This window comes from Polypterus senegalus, chromosome 7 (assembly GCF_016835505.1).
Source record: "Polypterus senegalus isolate Bchr_013 chromosome 7, ASM1683550v1, whole genome shotgun sequence".
NCBI lineage: Eukaryota > Metazoa > Chordata > Cladistia > Polypteriformes > Polypteridae > Polypterus > Polypterus senegalus.
This window is the reverse complement of record NC_053160.1, coordinates 48,241,998-48,266,474: the sequence shown is the minus strand read 5'-3', so window position 1 is coordinate 48,266,474 and position 24,477 is coordinate 48,241,998. Positions and strand designations below refer to the sequence as shown.

General features: G+C 36.7%; 1 protein-coding gene across 9 annotated transcripts in view; it reads left to right on the top strand.

Annotated features, from left to right (window-relative positions):
* The window catches only part of kank1a (KN motif and ankyrin repeat domains 1a), a 202,941-nt gene that overhangs the window by 156,056 nt on the left and 22,408 nt on the right, over positions 1–24,477 (top strand). For 7 of the 9 annotated variants that reach the window (XM_039758591.1, XM_039758590.1, XM_039758588.1 and 4 more), the window contains 2 exons: positions 4,017–6,680; positions 12,115–12,324. In XM_039758591.1, coding sequence (XP_039614525.1) covers positions 4,017–6,680; positions 12,115–12,324 — 2,874 coding nt within the window. Of the gene's footprint in view, positions 1–1,339; positions 1,441–4,016; positions 6,681–12,114; positions 12,325–24,477 lie in introns of those variants that run through there. The other 2 variants (XM_039758586.1, XM_039758595.1) reach the window with 1 other exon arrangement.

Below are 24,477 nucleotides of genomic sequence, written 5' to 3'. Positions count from 1 at the left end.
TTAACTATATAAAGTCATTCCTGAATATATAAAGTCAAACCTTGATTATATAAAGTCAGTGTCGGAATAAATAAAGTCAAAATTTGAATATATAAAGTTAGCGTCGGTATATAAAGTCAAAACTTGTTTCTGAATATATAAAGTGAAAACTTGAATATATAAAGTCAGCGCTTTATATATTCTGACGCTGACTTTATATATTCAAGTTTTCACTTTATATATTCCAGCGCTGACTTTATATATTCAGAAAAAAGTTTTGACTTTATGTATACCGACGTGTGTGTGTGTGTATATATATTGTCGAGGATGCCAGGGGCCACGACCCGGCTGGGACACCTTGGAGGACCGGAAGTGGGCGTGCACCCATCTGGGATCACGTGGGGGCCGCCTTCCTGGTTGCTTTGGGGCCCACGGGTGCAGGGCATGGAAGCCCCACCCTGTAGGGGCCCGTGGTCACCGCCAGGAGGCGCCCCAATGCCTTGGGAACCCTGGACCCCAGTACTTCCGCAACACCAGGAATCTATGCTTAGAGCTTTTCTATTTGAAGTTAGCTTAGCCTGAAAATAAAGTGCCTTAAGTACCCTTTTAGTTTTGTGTGTATTTGAATCCTGTAATAAGCACCAAGATGCAAAACAGTGACATTACATAGTCCTTCCTTTATTCTGATGTATTTCTTTGTTAAATTCAGGCAGCTCTCCAACCTCCAAGATCTTATGTAGAGCCTCTGTAATAACAATGTGAATACTTCGGTCTCAGTTAATACCTGAAGTTAACTGTTTCTGCTCCTACTTCCCATAGCGATTTGTTCTCTCGCTCTCGCTCTCGCTCTCTCTCTCTCGCTCTCATAAGGACTGTGTTTAAGCAGACATTGTTTAAATTCATTAAACCAAAACTTTTTTTTTTTCTGGAAGCATTTATAACAAAACAAAATATTCCCAAACCTTGTATAGGTTAATGATTGATTTTTATCTTATTTTAATACACTACATAACCTACAGCCTGTTTTGTTTGACTCTCAATTTTTACAGCATTCATAATTAGGAAAGCAAGCATTTATTTAGTTAATTAACTTTGTAATATTAATGAATAAGTTTTATGAAAGAGATGTATGAATATTTTTTAGATGACTAAGATAAAGCAAAGGGAAAATTAAGCAGAGAGCAGTGAATGAATGTGTTAAAGCAGTTGAAAGGTAACTTTAAAAAGTGCTCCTCTGAGAAGCAATAGGAGCTTGTTGGGCAGATAAATTTCATTGGTTTAGCCTGCAGCCTATGAGGAGCCAAGCTGCAGCAGGCTAAGTTTACACTAATAGTGGAATTTTTCCCTTTTGGGGTGAGGAGTGAGAGCACAGAGAGTGTTTTTAGACAGCAGCTTGCTTTCATTACATGAAACCAGAATGCTGGTTGCCAGAAACATCAAGTCAATGCAAAAAAACATACGGTAAGAGTTTTATTTAATCTTTTACTAGATGCAAGTGGTACAAAAAGTGCCATGTTAGAGCTTTTTGTCTCTTTTTCTAATGTATTGAAGAGCTGCAGAGAGAACACTAACATGGACAGCAGAAAAGATAAAATTAACTGAATTACTTTTTAGAAAGTAAACGTCATAATTTGTAAACTAATCTCAAAATTTGATAGTTCACTCTCTTTGTTCATTTTTAGACTTCCTGTCTTGTGAGCTACTGTATATAAGTTGTACAAGAGGTTTTTGTTTTTTTGTCCTTCCACCATAATAGATCTGGAATTAAGGAAATGTTATTACACAAACAACGTCCATTTTTGCTTTAGTGAAGATGGCTGCGTTTTGTTAGTTTTGGTCTGACACGATACAAAGCTATATTTACTCAACTGCATGTTTACCTTTCTTTTTCTCTGGGGGAATCTTTCAGCACATGGTTCAGAGCCACGCACATGGTCACCTGATACAGACTAACTCTTGTGGTGCAGCCCGCTGCTGAAAAGCATATTTTACTTTTTTTTTCTCCTTATTCTTCTTTGATCTGCTTTTCTAAGTATAAATGTTTTGAAATATTGGATATCAAATTTGTATCACAGATTTGCTTTTGAATTCTTAGCATTTTAGTAATAATTTTAAAAGTGGCAAAGGATTTTTTTCTCTGTGTAAGACCTGTTTGCAAATTCTTTTTATATTTAGGATAAAATAAAAGTACATAGTCTGCCTAAATTACTGTTGTCAGTATTAACTGGATTTTGGTGCAAGTCTTTAGGGCCAAGTAGGTCCAATGTACTGGTAACATATTTTCATGGTTAATTTTTCAGTTTTCTCATTCTAAAATTATTGGCAGTACAGAGGCATAGTGGTGAGTGATGCTGTTTTATAGCTCTGGAAGACTGGACCTGGACCTGGACCTTTGCCCAGTTGCTGTATGCTTAGTTTAAATTCTCCTAGTGTCAGCTTGGGTTTTTCTCTTGGATGCCCCATATAAAAGAACATAGGTTTGATAGAGTGGTAATGTCAAACTGTCTGCTTTTCAGTGAGTGTGTATAGGCGTGCTTAGTAATGGTCTGGATTCTACTAAAAGTTTAATATATATTGTGGGGATTTGAATAGGAAAAAGCCAAATTTATTTGGAAAGGAAGGACCACATTTTACCTATACTTGACTGTTTGTTTTTTTTCTTTGTGAACTTTATTAACCCTATCATCATTAAACTTGACCTACGTTTTAAGTAAATGTACTATATGATTTCGTATACAGTGGGACATTGATTATCCACTTGGGACCAAATTTAGTTTGAATAATCAAACATATGTGAGAATGCCCAGTTTATACAAAACAAAGTATAATTAGGCCTACAATTTAAAATATTGTACTCAAGGTTATTACTACTTTATTTTGAAGTATGAAGTATTACGAAGCAGTTTAAGGAATGGTTTATAAATAAACAAAACATTTAGAAAAAATGTGTACAGTTTTTTTTTTTTTTTTTTTTAACTTGACAGATGTTTTGCATTGTTTTAGCTATAAATCACTTTGTTTTTTTAGTTTTACATGAACCAAAAAACACCCAACTAATTGTACACAAAGAAGAGTATAATGAATCTTGGGATGCAGCACGGTGGCGCAGTGGTAGTGCTGTTGCCTCGCAGTAAGGAGACCTGGGTTCGCTCCCGGGTCGTCCCTGTGTGGAGTTTGCATGTTCTCCCTGTGTCTGCGTGGGTTTCCTCTAGGTGCTCCAGTTTCCTCCCACAGTCCAAAGACATGCAGGTTAGGTGCATTGGCGATTCTAAATTGTCCCTAGTGTGTGCTAGGTGTGTGTGTGTGTGTTGTGTGTGTGCGCGTGCCTTGAGGTGGGCTGGGGCCCTGCCTGGAATTTGTTCCTACTTTGCGCTCTGTGTTGGCTGGGATTGACTCCAGCAGACCCCCGTGACCCTGTGTTAGGATATACGGGTTGGACAATGACTGATTGAATCTTGGGAAAGTTTATTTTTAAGTACTTATAAAAACTTGATTTTTTTTCTTTGAGCCACGCTCTTTAGCAGCATTTCACACTATCATTCACAGTTTTGAACCATTGCCACATATTTTAATCTGCAACCTTCTTGATCATGTGCAAAAGCATGGGGATATTTATTCTGATGCATAGCGTTAAATAGGTGGAGGGATAAATAGGGAGAGCATATCTCCGTACATTTCAAAGACACCTTTTCTGGTAGGAGAGATACTAAAGTTATTTGCTGGAATGGTGGTGGTTCAAGTAGGTGATGGTTCTAATGATTGACATTTGGATAATCTACGTTCTTCTGTATTTTTTCCACAATAATAATAGGCAAACTTGCCTGCTTACATTTTTAAACTGTTTTAAGGCTCAGTTAACAGATAACTTCCACTTACTTGATTAGTGCAATGAGACAGGTACCAAAGATCTTTAGAAAGTTAAGTTCCCATATGATTGCCTTGCATTACTCTTAAAATTAATTTGTGCCGTTTGATTTGTAAAACTTGGAAATAGTTAGTTCTTTGAGTAATGCTAGTATTTTCTTTTTCTTTCACAGAAGACAAGAATGATGCAAGCCTAAGTTTAAATGATGACAAGGACTCTTCTGCACCCTATTATCTGGAAACACCATATGGTTACCAACTAGATCTTGACTTTCTCAAATATGTCGATGATATTGAAAGGGGAAATACAATCAAGAAGTTGAATATCCAGAGAAAGCCCAAAGTTGTGAAGCCTGCCACAACACCCAGAAGTGGTGGTGGCCCCACAGTCGAATGGACCTCAACAGAATCATTATCCTCTTCAAACAGTGATGAGTATAAGCAATCACCATTGTTTGTGTCTGCTCGGAGTCAAGCTGCGTGTGCTCAAGTAAGGTCAGCTGCAGTGCAAGAGGTCTCTCCTACCTTTTTGAATGTTCCTGAAGGCAAGCTACTTCCACCCCCGTCCCCAAGATTTCCTAGGCACAACATACAAGTAGAGAAAACACTAATGGAAACAAGAAGACGACTAGAACAAGAGAGGCTGCTTATGCAGCCTCCTGTTAGTGATTTTCGCAGACCTAGGCTTGCCAGTTTTGGGGGAATGGGATCAACCAGTTCTCTTTCCTCCTTTACTGGATCCAGTGGACATATCCAGATTTCCCCTAACTCCCAACAGCAGTTGTACAATGGATATCAGTCCAATGGAGAATATAATCCTTACTTTACCTCCTCTATGGGTAGCTCCATTCGTCATAGTCCAATAAGTTCAGGGGTGGCCACACCTGTTACCAATGTAAGCCCTATGCACTTGCAGCACATTCGTGAGCAAATGGTTGTAGCTCTCAAAAGGCTCAAGGAGTTAGAGGAACAAGTAAAAACAATTCCAATTCTACAAGTTAAGATCTCAGTGTTGCAGGAGGAGAAGAGGCAGCTGATGTCCCAAATGAGAAATCAAAAGCTCTCCAACCTGAACATTGACTATGCTTTTCGAAAGAGATCCTATAGTGCAGGAAATGCTGAACAACTAGACCATATGTCTGAAATCAGGCAGGGAGGAGAATTGCATATAGACTCTGAAGATGAGCTTGAAAACATGGAGCAGAGTTCGCAAAGAATACAAGAGTTTAGACAGCTAACAGCAGAAATGCAAGCTTTGGAGAGGAAAATACAAGACAGCAACTATGAAACTCAGGGTTACAGCACACAAAAAATTGAGCCATGCCGGAAAGCAAAAGAAAGAAAATCAGTTGGTGTAGGTGCTGATGAAAATATGAATGATATTGTGGTTTATTACAAGTCATCACAACAATGTCGAGATATAGCTGTGGGAACAGAGAGAGAAATGAGGAATGTGGCTGTGGGTGTGTCGGAGGCTATGCTGGGAGTGACTACAGAGGCTGAGACTGAAATTGAGCTGCAACATCAAGCCATTGATGCTCTCAAAGACAAAATATATAGACTTGAGGTGCAATTAAAAGAGACCACCCATGAAATGGAAATGAGCAAGTTAAAGTTGGAACTGCATGCGGCTGGAGCTAGAAAAAAGGTTGATAAAGGATCGATGGCTAGACCTTTAGTTCGAACCATTGCAGTGGAAGTGTCAGTTCAAATGCAAAACAAAGCTTGTGGAAACCATTTGGAGTTTGTTGATTCATGTGTGAACCATGATCTGCAGACTACATCCATCGGTGTTAACAGCACACCAATGCTGCAGGATAGTAGAGATGGACCAGAAGTTCCCATGACCAACTGGGTTATACATGAAAATGTCGAGACCAAAGATCAGTCTATTGGTTGTGAGGTTATCATGTCTAATAAGAATGTGGGTGTGGAACTAAATGTTTGTGAAGTTGGAGTCAATACAGATGAAACAATTGCTAGTTCTGGTCTTTGGCAAAGTAAACAAGAACAGGCTAAACAATATAGGTCAGTTGGATGTGGAGACTCTTCTGTGGATGTAACAGTGTGTCCTTTAAAATATTTTGTGTCTCAGGAAGTAAGTACAGATTGCATTGCAAAGGTTGAATCTGCAGTAATGGCTGTTCCACAGACTGTTTCTCATGAGACAAATACCCTAAATGATTCAGTAAGCAAGTTTACCAACACAGACACAGTTGTTTTTGCAGACTCCTGCACAAATACAAATTTGACAGCTAGTGATAAGCAGACAAGTACATTGACCACTGAGACGAGATCAGTGGGTGTTGGAGATGGCAAAATCAAAGATGTTCTTACATCTGCTAAAACTAGATCCATTGCAGTTGGAACTTTAGTTACCACAGAGAATATGTTGGAAAGACCTATTGTAGCAAAGACCAAAGACTTAGGTGTTGGCCTTTTTAACATTAGTGAAAACTGTCTGATTGGCGTGAAAACCCGCAGTATTGCTTGTGGTCCTTCACATGAAGTTGAACTGATGAAAACAAGAAGTATTGGAGTTGGCAATGAATGTGTTGCTGCTTCTGATCAAGCATCACAGACACAGGTTGAAATGGATGCTGGTTTGGATCACTATATTGAACGTGTTCAGAAACTTCTGCAGGAGCAGCAAATGCTTCTGGCTGAGAACTACAGTGAACTTGCAGATGCCTTTGGACAACCAACTACTCAGATTGGTTCTCTTAACACTCAGCTAATGAATACATTGACATCGATAAATTCAGCAATGAAATGTGCAAGTTCTGAAGAACTCAGAAGTATGCCAGAAGGCGACTTCATGACATCTGATGGTTCAAGTAAGATTTTTACTGTTTTGTATTTTTTCAATAAACTGTAATTTCTAAGCCATTCATCTTTGTCACCTTGTATAAATATTGATTTTCTAATTGCATTCTATATGCTACTGTAATTTTCTTATCTGTTTCTGTTACATAATGTTTGAGTAGTGTTGCTATTCATAAACATGTACAAAACTATTAACTATAATAAATGATTAATATAATTTTATGTTGCTACCGCTGTTAGAAGGGATAGATAAGATAAAATACAAATGCTGCTCTTTAGCTTATTCAGCATACTAGTGTTTCTGAAGAAAACCGCTTTTAAAAGTGTTTTTTTTTTTTTTTTTTGAATCAATAAATGTTCTGTAATTAGTTTTGAGATTACTGTTAAATATATTGGCATTACGTGTGATAAAGTAAAATGTATCCAGTGGGAAACATTTTAAAACACATGAAACTTTCTCTGCGGTGGGCTGGTGCCCTGCCCAGGGTTTGTTTCAAGCCTTGCGCCCTGTGTTGGCTGGGATTGGCTCCAGCAGACCCCCGTGACCCTGTAGTTTGGATATAGCGGGTTGGATAATGGATGGATGAAACTTTCTGTTGCTAAAGAGCTTGTGGAATGTCATGTAGACCTGCTTAAAGTCTCTTCTTACAGTAGCCATGTGAACAACATAGGTATGTTGTAGTTGGAGCAGACCAGAAAGTATCAGTGAAGCCACTGGTGTTATTTAATTGGCATTTTTGGGATTCAGTTTTGCAAATGGCCTTGGTAGCCAAAATATGGACAATAACAAAACTTATTTTGCTGTCTTATTTGTCAATTTTGGGCAATAATGTGTAGCTTATATTCTGTATGTCGCCTTGTATATATGTTGTCTAAATGTTTGTTGTTCCAGTCATGTATGCATTCAAATGACAGTTTTACACATAAACAAGTGAAAGTTATTTTGTTTGCTTATGCCTGAACTTTTCAAAAAATTATTTGATTGTTTGAAATTATGGTCAGCCGTTTTATCCTTGTTTTCATCCAGAAAAGCTAAACAGTAGGAAACTATTTTCTAAATTGTATCCTGTGGTATTGGCAGTGAAGTCTATATTATTTAAAACCACGGGTTTAAATGAAGGGTTAGTGCTTTTGGTGGCTTTATTAAATAAGTATACAGTATATAGGGGGACCACTGTCACATAGATACAAGTGCTTAAATGTTGTTTTAGTGACTTTTGTTAGAAAAGACAAAAATAAAACAATATTATAACAGGCTATCAAAGACAAGATTATCTGAATAAAAACAAAAACATGTAACTTTGTTGCTTCCAAACCAGCAGTCAGGCTAAGTGCCTAAACATGTAGCAGTCTCAGATGCATTATTTACATTATGAATTTGAACTTGCAGCTAACAATTTCAAGTTTAGATTTTAGTTTAAAGTTTTAAAAGTTAGCAACATAATGCCAACTACTAACTTAATTTGTGATCCAATGTAAGGAGCTGCATACTAATTTTATGAATAGGCATTTCTTTAAGCAGTTTTGCTTTGCTATAAATTTATTCTCAAGGAAATGCTGCATGCTAAATTTAAAATAAGTGTCTGATAGGGTAGGTGAAGAAGTTCTGCTCTAACTTAAAAAAGGTAAATCCTGAAGGGAAATCAGTACTTTTCAAATTTTTTTTTAGGTGTCATGACCCTGAAGTTATATTCTATATAAAAGAAATCCCTGTAAAAATGATAAATAAAAAAGAACAAAATAAAATAAATAAGTGAGCAATCTGCAAAGAAAACACCATAGTCTTCTAAATCTATAATTCAGGGAAAATTTGTATACGGTTTTTTAAGATGAGGCTAAAATTTAAAAGGAAGAAGAAAGTGATGCAGATGATATTAATGTTTTTACTTTTTTCATGAGAATGTTTAGATTATTATGAATATTTCATTTCTAGGAAAAAAAGATTTAGAATTAAGTATTGAATCAATCGAAGAGTCATATACTCCATTATTTTTCTTCAACTCCCTCAATTCAAATTTAGCAATCTGAAAGAAAAAAATGTTTCAAGAAGTCCAGCAGCTACAGGGACTTTTGAATAGAATCTTAGGCTGTGTCCATCTCATCTGTGTAATGTTGTGTGTTGTCACTCCATCGTATGGAGTCGGTCCCACAAAACTGTCCTTTCTAAGCAACTCCACAAAAATGTATGTTGGTTGGCAACATTTTACATTCCCCACACCAGGTATGGTATACGCTGATTTTCTTTGAAGGATTTTTAGCCCAGTATTTTTTCACACATTTTTCAACATGTCACTGGTTCTTTTCTCTTTCACAGTTTCTGTAGCGTCTATAATTTTGTATTCTCTTCCTAATATTTTCATGTGCCTTTATTCTTGTTAGGTGTTCTCTGAAATATTTGCTCTTACTTGAGAGTAATAGGAAGATAACATTTTATTCCCAGTTTGTGTCATCTTATGTATGAAGTGGCAACAATTGATTATATGGTTAAAAAGGTTTCATCATTACAAACTAGTACAATGGCTGCTTTGATCAATTGATATCTCCTAATTTTATTTCATAATTTGGTTACTGAGCATTTTACATAGCATTTTTAAAAGTGTTATTGCTTTCTTTTAAAGGATCCTGTAATTGTGTGCCTCATAAACCCAACTATAAGAAGTAAAGTTTGATTGATTAATTTGTTCAATAACATTTCTTCATGACCAGGCAATGTTACTAATACTTGGCATTCAAGTGTGGATGCCATTCTTATTACATTAACAAAACTGCTGTTTAAACAGACTACAGTCAAATGCAAAATATCACTGTAAGGAAAGACAACTGCTGCTGACTACTAAGCAGTTTACTTCTAAACTGTTAGCTGTAAATACTGTATAAACTAATATGTTATAATAAAATCAAATTCTTTTATCAAATCTTTTAATGCTTATAAAGCTTAAATAGTACTTGAGGTGTTATGAATAACTGTTCCTGATCATATTGCTTTTAATGCATTTATTATACTTTTATTTTGTCCATAATGATTTAATAATTATGTAATTTATTGTATAAGATTATTAATTTGATCAAAGATTGATTTGAACCAACATTCATGTAATTCAATATGATAAAATATTATACAATAATCTGCCAGTGACCTTAATGAAATAAATAAACAACAAACACACACACACTTATATGTGGATATGTTTTTAGGAGTTAGAAGTGTTAAGTCAGGACAGAAATTCAACTCCGTTCAGTTATGTTCCATTCTTGCCACTGCTAAAATGCAAATTGGTGTTGGTGGTCAAAAATAATTGTTTTTGTTAGTGTTATGCTGAAATAAATGAAAATAACAAAAAAAAAAACAAAAACTGATCACTGGGACAGAGCTTTGGTCATGCACAGATTTGGTCAATTTTTTCCAGGTTTAATTTATCCTAGTAGCAATCACTACCTACAAAAAAATCTAGCTATACACCAGTATCCACCAAATACAAGTGAATTATGGTAAAAGGTAGTAAAAAAAAATCACACTTATAAATTTAACATCATATTAATTCAAAAAGTTGCTGGGAGTGACTAAGTTGTAAATTAACACTGTGCTTTGAAGAAATTCTTTAAGTGTTTTAAAATATTAAAAGTATGCGTGTTATGCTCAGTGAATTTTCTCAACCAATGTACGTTAGTGGTGTATATGCTGTCTGTGTTTTTTATTTTATAATGTGTACGTTGTGCCATATACAGTGGGTTGAGAAAGTATTCAGACCTCTTCATTTTTTGCACACTTTATTGTGTTGTAGACTTAATTTGAAATGGATAAATTTGCCATTTTTGCCCATCAGTCCTTTATTTGAGGACGCTTTGTCAGCAATTACAGCTTTGAGTCTTCTTGGGCAAGTCTCTACAAGCTTTGCACACCTGGCAGTTTATCCCATTTTTCTTGCAGATCCTGTCAAGCTCAGTTAGTCTTCATGTCTCTCCACAGATGTTCTATGGGGTTTAAGTTTAGGCTTTGACTGGGCTATTCAAGGACGGTCAGAGACTTGTACAGAAGCCACTCTAGGGTTGTCTCGGCTGAATGTCTCAGATCTTTGTCACGGTGAAAGGTGAACCTTCACCCCAGTCTTCAGATCAGGCTTTCTACAATGACCTTGCTATATTTGGGTGCATTCATTCTTTCCTCAATTCTGACCAGTCTCCCTTTCCCTGCAGTTGAGAAGCATCCCCATAACATGATGCTGCCACCACCATTTTTCACCATTCATATGGCATTATGCAGATGTTGAGCAGTGCCTTGTCTTCATCAGAGTTGCTTGGAATTCTGCCAGACAGCCAACTCTAGGAGTCCTGGTAGTTCTAGGATTCTTCCATTTTACAATTAATGAGATCACTGTACTCCTGGGAATACTCAAAGCTTAAGAAATGGTTTTATACCCTTTCCCTGATCCATGCCTCACAACAGTTTTATCTCAGAGGTCTACAGGGAGTTCCTGGGATTTCATGGCTTGCCTTTTTTATATGCACCGCATGTCTTTCTAAGCTATGTCTAATGGAATCAGTTTGTCGCAGGTGGACTTCAGTCAAGTTCTAGATGCATCACAGGGCTAATTAAAGCAAATGGGATGCTCCTGACCACGTTTTTCAGAGCCACAGAAAGGGCCTGAATACTTCTATATGAGACAGATTTTGGTTTTTAATTGTCACTTTGTCATTATGGGTTATTTATTATAAATTAATGGACAAAAATTGTCAATTATCTATTTAGAATTAAATATACAGCAAGTATACAGAAAGTGAAAGGGTCTGAATACTTTCTAAATCCACTGTATAAAATGGGTTAGTGAAGAGCTCAACATTTTTGTAATTATTTTAGCAAAGCTGAATGTAGTTTTTCCAAGTTCAAAACCCATAGTCTCCTGCAGACCTGAGAATGCTAAATGGTTTGCTCCCCCCAATTTATTATTTTTTTTTTTTTTGTAACACAATTTTATAGAGATTTTATTTTCATTAAATTACATGCAACACATCTCCTCAACATTCAAATATACCATTTGAACCTCCATTTTTATTATTTATTTGTTGCAAATTCTGTTCTAAAAACTGTCACCTTTTGGTGTCATTCTCAGCAGTGAGCTTTTAAGTTCTTGCATTTATTTTTATTGTCCCTTTTAATTCTTTCTTATAATATCTCACTAGGATTACCTTTAAGATTAAAATAAATTTTATCTAAAAAAAAAAAGTCTTCACCATGCATAACACATTTAATAAACAAACCCAATTCTCAATTCACACTTTATTCTTTTAAATTTTGTTGCCTAAAGAAAAAATAAACTGGTTGAGTAGATTTTTAATATTTCACTTTGTTGCTGTTTTTGGTGGTTCTTCAATAGAGTTCATTATTTTAAGAACATTCAACTTTTGTGAAAAATGTACACAAACCTGCTTTGTTCTATTTGTTTACAGGTTTTGGTCAGTCTTTAATTGGCAACACCACAGTTCCTTCTACAACCAATCCAATACAGTCTTTTGACTTTAATCATAATGGAGAAGTCCTACAACTGGACCAAAAAACATCTGTCACCCAGCTGAGTGAATTCAGCACAGAGTCTACAAATAAATCCATTCCAGAAAGTGCTTCATCTCAACTGATTTTTATGGCATCTGCTTTGCATGGTAACCTTTTTATTTGTAAATTAGTGTTTGCTTTGAACAGTTAGTTTCATTCGTTAGGTAAGGTGTAATTTATATGTGTCTATTGTAATGTCTCTACTTTTTCTAAAATGTTATCTGGTCATTGTTAATGTGTGCACTCTGTGTGTGTGTGTCTATAAAATATACAAGAAGTTACTGTTTAATCATTTTGAAAAGTATACAGAAGGTATAATAGTTGATGTAGCTACACACAAATATACTTTATTTTATTTAGTGTATTTCAGTATTGGATGCCATTAACATTTTTTAACATATGCTTAGATTGTGGAAAATAGATGTCTAAGTTAAGTGAGTTATTCAAGGCACACTGGGAATCATTTGTGAGGTCTTAACTACCAAGCTCTTTGTTTTCAGTAAAAGCTCCTAGCCATGGCTATTTTGCACTTCTTATAAAAAGATTTCTTTTTGTCTTTACTGATCTGTCTACTCAGACACTACTTAGCAAACCTAAAATGTATTTACGAAAGAATTCAGTTTAAGCTGGTGAGTAAAAAGCAACCATTTACGCAGGAATGATATGCCTGTGCCAACTCAAAGACTTTAATTACAGTACAAACAAACACACACGGGAAATGTGGCCACTGTCACTTCCTTTATGCCTTTGTTTTATTTTAGGAAGCAACATACCAACTGTACAAAGAAGTATTATAAGACTTATTCATACGCATAGAAAAATAAGAATGTTTTCTATTCCCTACCATTTTCAGAGATTTAATTAAAACCAATCGTGTTGGATTAAGGGCAGCCATTCAGTGCCTTAAAATTCGCAGTACTGAGCATTAAGCCTGAGCAGTATTTTGTTGTCTGGGTATTTCAGCTGCTGCAAAACTCCCTTCTCCCCTATATCAGTTTCTGTAACTGTTTAATATTGCTTTGTGCAAGGCATAAGCATATATTTTCTTTCTATTTATTTTCAAAATAAAATTTAAGAGTACCTTGCATGAAATTAGAATGAACATCAGATGTTTACTCTATTTCCTCATATAAACTTAGTTAAAAATTGTGCAATAGCTGTTTTATATTGTAATAAATTCACAGAACAATTAACAATAAAAGGAACCAGCTGGTTGTCATATGGAGCCATTAAAAAAATGCATTAAACAACATGCACAATTGTGGTTATAGATTACTGTAACCAGTGGTTAGTTTTCTCCTGAATAATGCAGAAACTATCCCTTGAAAATGTTTACAGTGAATAAACTGCAGTGTTAAACTTTGTTTAGTAGTTAATATTTAAAGATAAGGAAATTGGTTCAGAGAGTTTAAAACAGACTCGGTATAAAAGTTTATGTAAAGGATCGGACAACAATATTCAAAGAAATGCAGGATACAACTCAAATAAATCAAAAATAAAATCAGTAATAGAATAAACATTGCTTGTCTCAATGCTAAAAGAATCGAAACAAATTAGTTGTACAATCGCCCCTCCACATTCGTGAAATGTAGAAGCTCATGGTTTTGGTTATTCACCAGTTGGCCATGAACAGCTAAATAGTAATATTTTTGGAGCCTACTGAAAGCTCGCAGCAACTTGCAGACAATGTGAAACATTACTGAAAATAATTTGTATTACATAAATTTATGTAATATACATATTATTTATGCATCATGCTTTATACGGATTTGTTTTAAGGTTAAGTAAAAAATAAGTCACAAGTCCTTTTTACAGTATTCAGTGTTTTCCCTAGCGTCGCGCTCCACCCGGCTAATTTTGTTGAGCGTCCGGCTGTCATCTCGCATGACATTGTGAGATGACAGCTGCAGATCTACAGGCACAGGCAGATCTAATGATCTGCTGAGATGGCAAGGGACGAGCGGGCAAATATTTTAGAAGCAGGGTCGCAAGTTGCGAGGGGAGAGGCGCGGGACAGGATGTTGCCGATCATTCGATGCTAAAGTAAATAGCAGGGACAAGGCACAAGCAAAAAGTATGGGGAGGTGGGCTTTCGAGAGGGGGGTGTACATGATTATAGCGGGGCGGAGCAGCTTAATACAGTAGCAAAGCGTATGGAGAGGTGGGCGGGCGAGAGGGGGCTGTACATGCTAATAGCGGGAGCAGAGCGTCAGTTCACAATCAAAAAGGATGTGGAGGAGGGCAGTTGAGAGGAGGACTGATTAAAATAAAAAAAATAAAAAATAAACAAACAATGGTTTAAACATTTTAATTGGCTAATGGTGCTCATTGTGCATGAAATATTCAAAACAACCCCCCTTTAAAGATAAAACAATTGGACTCTTGGTCAACTGCCACTGTGTAAACCACCGATTGGCCCTTGCAAGTGCCCAAGCAGCAGCTGCTGTACCTTATTTAACAAAACTGAATGACATCTCAAGGCAGCTGTTCTGTTTCTTCCAAAATTCTTTAGTTAGGATGGATGGTTTAACGGAAATTCAAAATATTCTGAACATTCCCCAGATTAAGTTGAAAATGGCCAGTGACATTAGATGGCTACTCATGACTTTGCAGTACAGTTACTACGACAGTGTATGATGAGTGATATCCTTGGAGGACCCAGATCCTGGGGACTTTGATTATGGGAAAGCTGCAGACAACTGGGCCTTTAGGAAGAAAAGAAGAATAAATATTTAACTGTAGATGCCTTCTGTATATGCAAGTTGGCTTTGAAGAATATTTTTTAATTTTTCTTCATTAGGATTCCCATACTTTTTTTCATTGTTTTCACTTTTTTTCCCCGACAGCAACAATACTTGTGCCTCTTGGTTTATGTCATAACAATTGTTATTTAAAATTTTTGTTAGGGTTGCAGGATCCTGAATTGGATACTTCTTAAATGTAATAAAAATATTCTGGCACAAGTGTCAAACCTTAAAAATGGAAGTCATATTGAGCATTGGAAAATAATTAATGATAATTAACTAATAAAAAAAGTGCACATTTAATTTTCCCCAACACCAGATTTCCCTGTCCCACCAGCTGGAAAAAATATCTGGGGCGAACACTGGTATTGAAAAGAAATGTATGCATTTTTGGTAAATAATAGAATCAAATTCACATCCTTGGGAGCACTCGTGTAGCATAAAATTGCAAATTTGTTAAAAATCCAAACCTGAAATTTCCCATTCATATTAGTATTCAGAGCCATAATTCAGTGCAGTTTACTTGGCAACAGTTATAACTTCAGGTCTTTTTGAGAAAGCCTGTACAAGTTGTGCATACCTGGATTTGGGCAGTTTATCCCATTCTTCCTGACAGGTCCTCGCAAGGTCTTTTAGACTTGCAGGGGAATTGCCTGTAAACTATTTTCAGGTATCTCCATGGATGTTCTGAGAGGTTTAAGTCTGGGCTTTGGCTGTACACTTATAGAGATGATGTGCTGAAAGGTGAATCCATTGCCCCCGTCTGAGGTTGCATGCAGTCTGGAGCAGGTGTCTTTCAAGGACCTCTCTGCATTTGGCTGCATTGATCCTTCCCACAGTCCTGATCAGTCTTCCTATCCCTGCCACTGAGAAGCACTCCCATAGCATAATGCTGCCACCACCATCATTCACCAAGGGAATGGTTTCAGGCAGGTGATGAACAGTCCCTGGTGTTTGACATAGTGCTTGGAGTTCTGCACAGCCTCATTTTTGTCTCATCATATCAGTGGATCTTTTTCCAGAGTCCTTTAAATGCCATTTGACAAAATCCAATTGGGTATTTTGTCACTTTGTGTTTTTTTATTTAAAAAAAAGTCTTGGTGCTTTTAGAAAATCTGGTTTTATTAGACTATTCCATGACCCCACACAGGCCTACTTACAGTAATCGAAGTATAGGTCAATGCATTTTTTTGGTAAACCAGCCCTCAGTAGCTTTATATGACATAACACACACAAAATGTGTATCATGTGAACAGTAAAATCTTACATGCAAACAGACCAAAAGATGTAGTGATAAGTAATGTCAAAAATGAGTAAGAGAAAGCCAAAGACTGGGCACATTCTGAAGGTACACCTGTCAATGCATTACAAGGCTTCTTCAACAGCGTAAACTCAAACTGAATTTGTCTAAACAGCTAAAACTGTCCATTTCATATCCCTGGGTTCAGAAGGGGTGTTGCTATCTAGCTAACTTTTCCACATCTCTATGAAGACCAGAATTAATATTTCATTCTTTTATGCAGTCCTATTGCGATGAATAATTGGCCAAGAACCACATCAAGCTCGATAAATATGTACCTAGTCCTGCTATAGTTTCATTTATCTGTGATGTACACCTCTACATTATTTGAGATCATTCTAGAAAAGTTGGAATGCTTGTGTTTAGAGCAAAAAAGCAACCATTATTTTACAAACTGACTTTCTTTAGTAAACACCATCCAAAGACCGAAATATACACACATAACACAACAGTTTACACATTTTTATGTGACGTTTTTAGTTTAGAGTCGAGTTCTTTATCCACTATTTCTTAATTCCTTATCAGTATGTCTTTTTGCTGTCCTTTTCCAGATTGAAACAGGCACAGAATAAAATCAGTTCAATAATATTTAAATTGTCAATAGAATGAATTACATTGATATATAATTACTATGATGACAATATGATGTATTAACTCTTAGTACTCAAATATATTTTGTGAAAATGTTACAGTTAGATTAAAAAACATACACTAACTTGGTTATAAAATTAAAACATGTATTATCCAGGGCAGGGGTGAGCAAAGTCATTCCTGGAGGGCCTCAGTGGTTTTTGTTCCAACCCAGTTGCTTAATTAGAAAACAATCCTTGCCAATAATTACATTTCATGGCTTGTTAGTGCTTTAACTCTGCTATGTCAAGTCATTCTCATATCCTAGATTTTTTTTCCATTTTAAGGATATCATCCAAATACTTTGAAGTGTAAAACAGATGAGTAATTCTCAATCCTTCACTTTTTTTTGTCTTCTCTTTCCTTCCAAGTATTTAATTAAACCAAATAGTGCACGATAAATACACACAGGTATAAAGGGGAACAAGCAAAATTGATAACTGCTGGTTTCTTTTGTCATTTGCATCTTATTGTAAATAAGGAGCAATTAAAAATCAAGAATGCTGCTATTTAAGACTTAAATAAGCAATAAGGGTTCAAAATCTTAATGAGAAAGATAACTAAAATGAAGCAGAAGTGTTTCTAGAGCAATAAGTGCTTCTTAGTAAGCAATTGGGTTGGAACAAAAACCTGCAGCCACTGCAGCTCTCTAGGAATTACTTTGCCCACCCCTGATCTAGGGTAATGTATACACTTTTTTTAGATGTCAAAATATTCTTAAAACATTTACATACTTGATGGAGGATAAAATGAATGAAGACAATGCATGATAGCCATGCGAAGTCTGCATTTTCATCCACTTTAATAAATCAAAATAAACTTAGCAAGTTTATTGCATGCTTTTTTTCAGAGAGAAACACAAGGGCTGATGTTCTTTCAATTTTTAGAGCTTGAAGAATCAGTGAGACCTGTTACTCTGGAGTACAGTCACATATTCATTTTCTCCCCAATACATTTTGATGCACTATTTCTGTAGCTGTAGTAAAACTGTACAGTCATCCACTCCTTCTTTAATTATATAACATAAATATATAAAACAGTTATATAACGTAAATAACTAATGGACCAGGGTGGGCGAATACATGAACTTGGCCTTTGAACTGATGTCTCATCCCCAATTTTAAATACTCTGTATGTGTGTTGTGGATTTTTAAATCAACTTGTACAATGGACAAGAAAAACATTCATAAGCAAAAGATCTATTAAGAAGGGCTGTACCATGTCACCTCAGTTAATTTTTGGATGAGTAACACAGTTAAGCAGTAATATGTAGTTATGGTTTAACAAGCAATTTGACTGAAGGTGTAAATAAGACCATTTGTTTCAAATGAAGATTTATAAATAGGTGTGCAACATTCCTCATACATGGCTTTATTGCAGCTACAGTCCTTTAAGTCCCAAACAGTGATTTTTCTCCTGCTAGCATAAAAAGTCTTATGAGAGTTAGTAGTCAGTTGAGTAGCATTATTATTTTTATGATTATTACACACTGTTTTAACAATTTTTTAATTCACCTTTTTTTTTCATTGTGTGTACAGTGGAACCTCGGTTTACGAGTGTTTTGCAAGACGAGCAAAAAATTTTAATAAATTTTGACTTGATAAACGAGCGACGTCTTGCAATACGAGTAGTATGGATACACTTTGTCTGCTGAGCGTCATGTGATCACAACTGAGCTGATGGTGGTTCGTTCTCTCTCTCTCTCTCCTTATCTCGCTCGCTCATCGCGTCTTTTTCTCTCTCTCCTTATCTCGCTCGCTCGCCCAGTGCGTCTTTTTCTCTCTCTCCTTATCTCGCTCGCCCAGCGCCTCTCTCTGTTTACTACAGCATTGTGACTGTGTGTGTGTGTGCGCGCTGTGAAGTGCGAGTCCTCATCTTGCTCCCCAAAACACGAAGCTGAGTCTTGGTACTTTAACACCAGCTGAATAAACGCCAGTTTATTCAGTTTGAAACAGCAACAGCGCTGTTATTTATTGCAGCGGGATCTTTATAATGTTCCTTGATCTTTTTGGATGCGCTTATACGGCGAACTGCTACAGCGCCGGAGACTGCGATTGCTTTGGGACACTCTTCAGCGTGTCGTCCCGTTGGGTGGAATTCCACATGAGTTTAGAAACTCACACCAGCCATGATTCTTTTTAAAGGTAAATTGCAGGTTAATTTGTATTATGTATTTTACTTTATATTTTGTATTAATCCTTTTTATATGAATAGTTTTGGGTTGTGGAACGAATCATCTGAATTTCTATTATTTCTTATGGGGAAATTCGCTTTGATATACGAGTGTTTTGGATTGCGAGCATGTTTCCGGAACGAATTATGCTCGCAAACCTAGGTTCCACTGTATTTCTTTTTTATCCTATACTAGTAGAAGCACCTGGCATTGCCCGGGAATCTATAACCGGTGAATTTCTCAAATGAAAGAAACAGAACATAGAAATAGAACAAACATTTTTCTGATTGACATTTTATTGTAAGTTCCTGTACTCTGGATTCTGTGTGGTGTGGCGTTTGAGACTGTTTGTATGAAAATGTGCTATATAAATAAAAGTTTTTATTGTTGTTGTTGAGACGAGCTTGAAATAGACTTTGTTGTGGCATCTGAAGTGGACCTTCCAATTCTACGTCTTTTTTCTGGAGGGTATATTAGCGAAAAGCAGGACAATTATAATTTGTTACATGGTATTACGTACAGAATAAGCTCCACAGTGAGATGAATTTACGTTATTTACAATACGTTGGAAAGTGAACAAATAGTAGCTGTCCATCATAAAAAGCAACACTGAAATTGTACTGTCATTCGGAAAGGGAGCAAATAGCACTACAAATACGGAAAGCTAGTGAGAAAGAGTAGCACTGAAACCGTACTGGGAAAAATAGCAGGGAGGGGTGCTCTGTTTTTAAGGAGCATCTGTGTTGAACCGTGATGCTATCTAATGGACGTTGGCGATGGTAACTAAAGAGAGAAGTGACATACAACCAGCGGTGCGTTTGGGGAAAATGATGGGGGAAGGATGGTGTCTTTTTAAGGCAAGTCTCTGTTCAAACGTAATTGCATATAATGGACATTGGCGAATGAAATACAGTAGAGTCGCGGTTCAGGGTTCGCGGACTCAGTCGTTCGCAGATTTTTTTCTTAGAACATAAATATGAATTGTTAGCGGAAAGCGCAAATATCCTCCACAATTTTTTATGGCTTTTTCCATGGCAATACTGTGCTGTAGAGAGAACAGGAAGCAACCACTGAGGGAAATGCGGGATAGGATGGTAATAGTAGCCAATCCGAGAGTGTTATTCATTTCTCCTTGCTGCTGATTGACTGCTGCCATGTGATGCGTCTCCTGGTGAGTGGGTTTACCATAGACATATATAGATAGACGCCGCATTCACTGTGTTGCCCAGTGAACACAATACATCAGCGTGTCCGCCCTATTGTGAGTGGCAAAAGTGCCATTTAAACTAATACAGGTAGACATGGAAACCGGGTTTTCTGATGAAAAAACAATAACATTTAAAACAGTATCGTTCAAATACAACAGATTTTGGCAAATCGTTTACATGCAATTATCTATATCCATTTATACACTAATAATAGCTATTATTAAATAATAAAAATAATTATTATTATTCAATAATTCCTCCCATATAAGTAACATTTCTCGGACTGCCTTCGTCCATCTCCGAAACATTTCTAGACGTCCTGTTCTTACGCAACACAGTATTGAAATATTGGTTAATTTCCTAGTCACCTCACGTATAGATTACTGTAATGGTATTCTATCTGGCATCCCACAAAAACTTATCCATTGCTTACAACTTCTTCAAGATTCTGCTGCCAGGATAATAACCTGCTGTTCTAAATCCACTGAACATATTACACCTATTCTCTCTCAACTTCACTGGGTCACTGTAAACTACAGAATACGATACAAAATACTGCTCTGAACATTTTAAAGCTCTCCACAACCTCAATGATCTCCTACAGACTTGCACTCCTCTCGCTCACTCAGATCCTCATCTGCAGCTGTACTTTCTGTACCACACATCAGACACAGTGCTCTGGGAGCTCGAGCATCTCTCATAGTGCTCCTCAACTTGGGAATTATCTTCCCTCTCATATATGTCAGCTCGATTCAATAACACATTTTAAAACTGCCATCAAAACTTATCTTTTCAAACTGGCATACCATTTTGTTTGATAATTATTGCTTTTTGATTTATCATTGTCTTGTTTTAATTTTACTAATGTTGTTTGATTTTATTGTAAGGTGACCTTGGGTGCTAAGATTATAAAACAGGATTTTCTAATGGCCAAATACAACCAAAACAATTGTTCAAACTTACCTATGAAATGTAATCCCATGGGATCTGATTTGGAGCATACAGTGGTTTGTACAATCCCAAGCAGCACATTATTCATTACTTCACTCCACAGCAGTGCCACTCGTAATATGGTGGCGACATTGACGTACAATGCTGTTGGTCATGCGGTGTCTAGTAATTCTATGTCTATGGGGTTTACCACCGCTGAGGGAAATGTGGTTTGGGATGGTGACAGTAGCCAATCCGAGAGCGTTATTCATTTCTCCTTGCTGATGATTGACTGCTGCTTTGTGACGCATCTCCAGCTGAGTGTTCTCGTGTTTTCCATTTTGTTATTGTTTTGTTATTTATAAACGCACACAGTGTCAGTGAATCGCCGTGCACCTTCTAAGGAACTGAGCCTAAGCACCAGAAGAAGTTCAGAACACTCCAGGAGAAGGTTGAACTACTGGATTTGCTCCGGGAACTGAAAAGTTATGCCGCAGTAGCACGCCCCTATGGCATTAATGAAAGCAACATATGCTACATAAAGAAGAACAAAGCAGCGATCTGGAGTACCGTATCTGTACGTTTCTGTGATAGTGCCAAAAAGGTAACGACCGTAAGGAATAAAAATATCGTCAGGATGGAATCTGCCTTGGCACTGTGGATCCCCGACTGCAGGAAGAACATCCCATTGGACGGTAACAACATCTGTGAGAAAGCACGGAAATTGTACCAATAGTTCGCTACAGGAGACAATGTAGCAACTTCCTATCACAATGTTCCTGAAACCTATAAAGAAAAGCCAGCACGAAACCCCAGCAGAAGACCACCCGTACAAAGATACGACTCCTCCTGAAGCGTCTGAAGAAGAGGTGCCACCCGAGGAGTTTTATATCCTGTGCATCGTACTGTACAGCTACTTTATCATCCATCATCATCATCATCAATATCATTCATCATTGGTGAATACCCATACATTTTACTGTATTTTAATTAAATGAAATTATTATGTATTTACTCTACTTATAACAAAGAAAACTACAGCGCATATCAAAGAAAATGTGCATGCATGAATTACAGTATGTAGAGCGGTAACATTGGTATTTTACATTCTTCACCGCGGGAGACATAACTGTACAGTACTGTACAGTATATGGGTGTACCTTTACATTCTGTTTATAGGTAATGTATTAAGGTAATTTTTTAGGTAATGTATTAAGCTGAGTTTGCAATGAAATTAAAGTGCTTTGGGGCATACTGTATTTAGGGTTTAAACTATAAAAATTGGCATTTAAAAGGCATTTTTTAACCTCATTCAGAAGTCGCGGATTTTCACAATTCATGGGTGCTCTAGGAACATAACCTCCATGAATTTTGGGGGTGTACTGTACAGCACTATCAGTGCGTGTGGGAGTGTAACGTGCGGAAGCGCGGGTGTGTCAGCTGATCACGCTACTTTGGTCGTTCACGTTTTATATCCATACAGCAGTTGCTCTTCACCCGATCAAAGCAGTTGGCCTTAACATACTTCGACACTTCCGCCATCTGTTGGCAATCTAAAGAAACATGGGTAAAGAGCGACGCGCAGAGACCAAAGCTGCGGTGAACGTCTGTTGGAACGTGCAGCCATCTTGTCGATGATAAATACGGGGACATGTGCTGAAGGTTGTGCATACACATCGACTGTGCTTTATATATTAGACTAGCAAAATACCTGCACTTCACAGTGGCGAAGTACTGCCTTAAAATTTTTATTAAGAAGAAAATTAAACCTTTTTAAACTGAGGGAAAATATACCAATAATTATTCGTTAAAGATCTCTTTGTATACCACATTGTCAGTTCGGCCCTCCGGTTGTAATATGACCAAGCTGTGCCCTGAGCTTACTCTTGAGTATGCAATGTACAGTTGGCCATGTGAAAAGTAATCTTGTCTCAAATCTCACAGCTTGGATTGCTGCTGTCATAATCGTTTTTGAGTTTCATGGTTTCTTTCAATTACGTTAGTATTTGCTGGACTTGTTGTGTTGAAATGACATTCGACATCTGTCAAACGTTGTAAGCATACAACCGGTTTCATTGATAACTTCGCATCCAGCTTTTGAGAGTTTAAACATTCATAAACATCAAAGTGTCCACTATTGAAATCATCACCTGTGAATCTATGATGGTTAAGAGGCATTGGCGGTTGTCCAAAGGTGTAAAATATTTGGCCATTTTGGTACACTTGAAAGTGACAACAAAACAATTCAGCGGCAGCCATCAACTCACATGCAGAACCATAGGTGAAGGGCTTAAGCATTTCACTCTTATAGTGCTTTTGTGTAGTATAATTATCTCCTGTACCATCATCAGTCCACACCTTGAACCTGTCCCAGTCATTCAATACATAAGACAGAAATTATATCAAGAGTGAGCCTGATATGGCCGTGCAATATGTAACACAGAGAATGGAAAAGGTAGGTGCCATCTCCGGGCATGGAAACCACTTGGTAAGTGACAGTTCTTTGATCGATGGTGATCACCTCGATAGACATGTTAATGGGGGTACAGTTGGAATGATAAAGGAAATGGGTACCTGAACAATGTAAAGTAAGTCTAAAATACCTACACAATAACTATAATTGTAATAAATGAACAATAAAACCGCGGAGAAGCCGTGGATTAAATAAAAAGTGAAGATGGGACCACAAATAAGAAAGTTCAACATGGCGAACGTTGTCGACCGTTATGACTGTTATGTGTAAAATTTCGAAATGAAACTTGCTTAACTTTTGTAAGTAAGCTGTAAGGAATCAGCCTGCTAAATTTCAGCCTTCTACCTACACGGGAAGTTGGAGAATTAGTGATGAGTGAGTGAGTCAGTCAGTGAGGGCTTTGCCTTTTATTAGTATAGATATGGTGTAATTTGTTTCTTTTATTTATTGAGCTGATGTGTTTTTTTTTATTATTATTTCTTCCTTCACATTCCCAGTCTCAAAACCTTACAGATGTAATGAAGCATCCCCCCCCCCCTTTTTTTTATACATTAGAATGAATAGATTTACTCTGGCTTGGGGTAGATAGTTCAGTTATTAAGATGTAATGGACTAATCAACAAACAAAAAGATGTGCCTATTACATATTTTTGAACAAAACAACCCATTAAATTAGCAAAGGGTAGAAAAATCTCTAAAAGTTAAATAAATAACATATGTTACATTTAGTATCTGATTGTTTTTTTCTTTTTTTTTTTTCTTTTATGTAAGTTATTGATGGAATTTTTGATCTTTTTATATT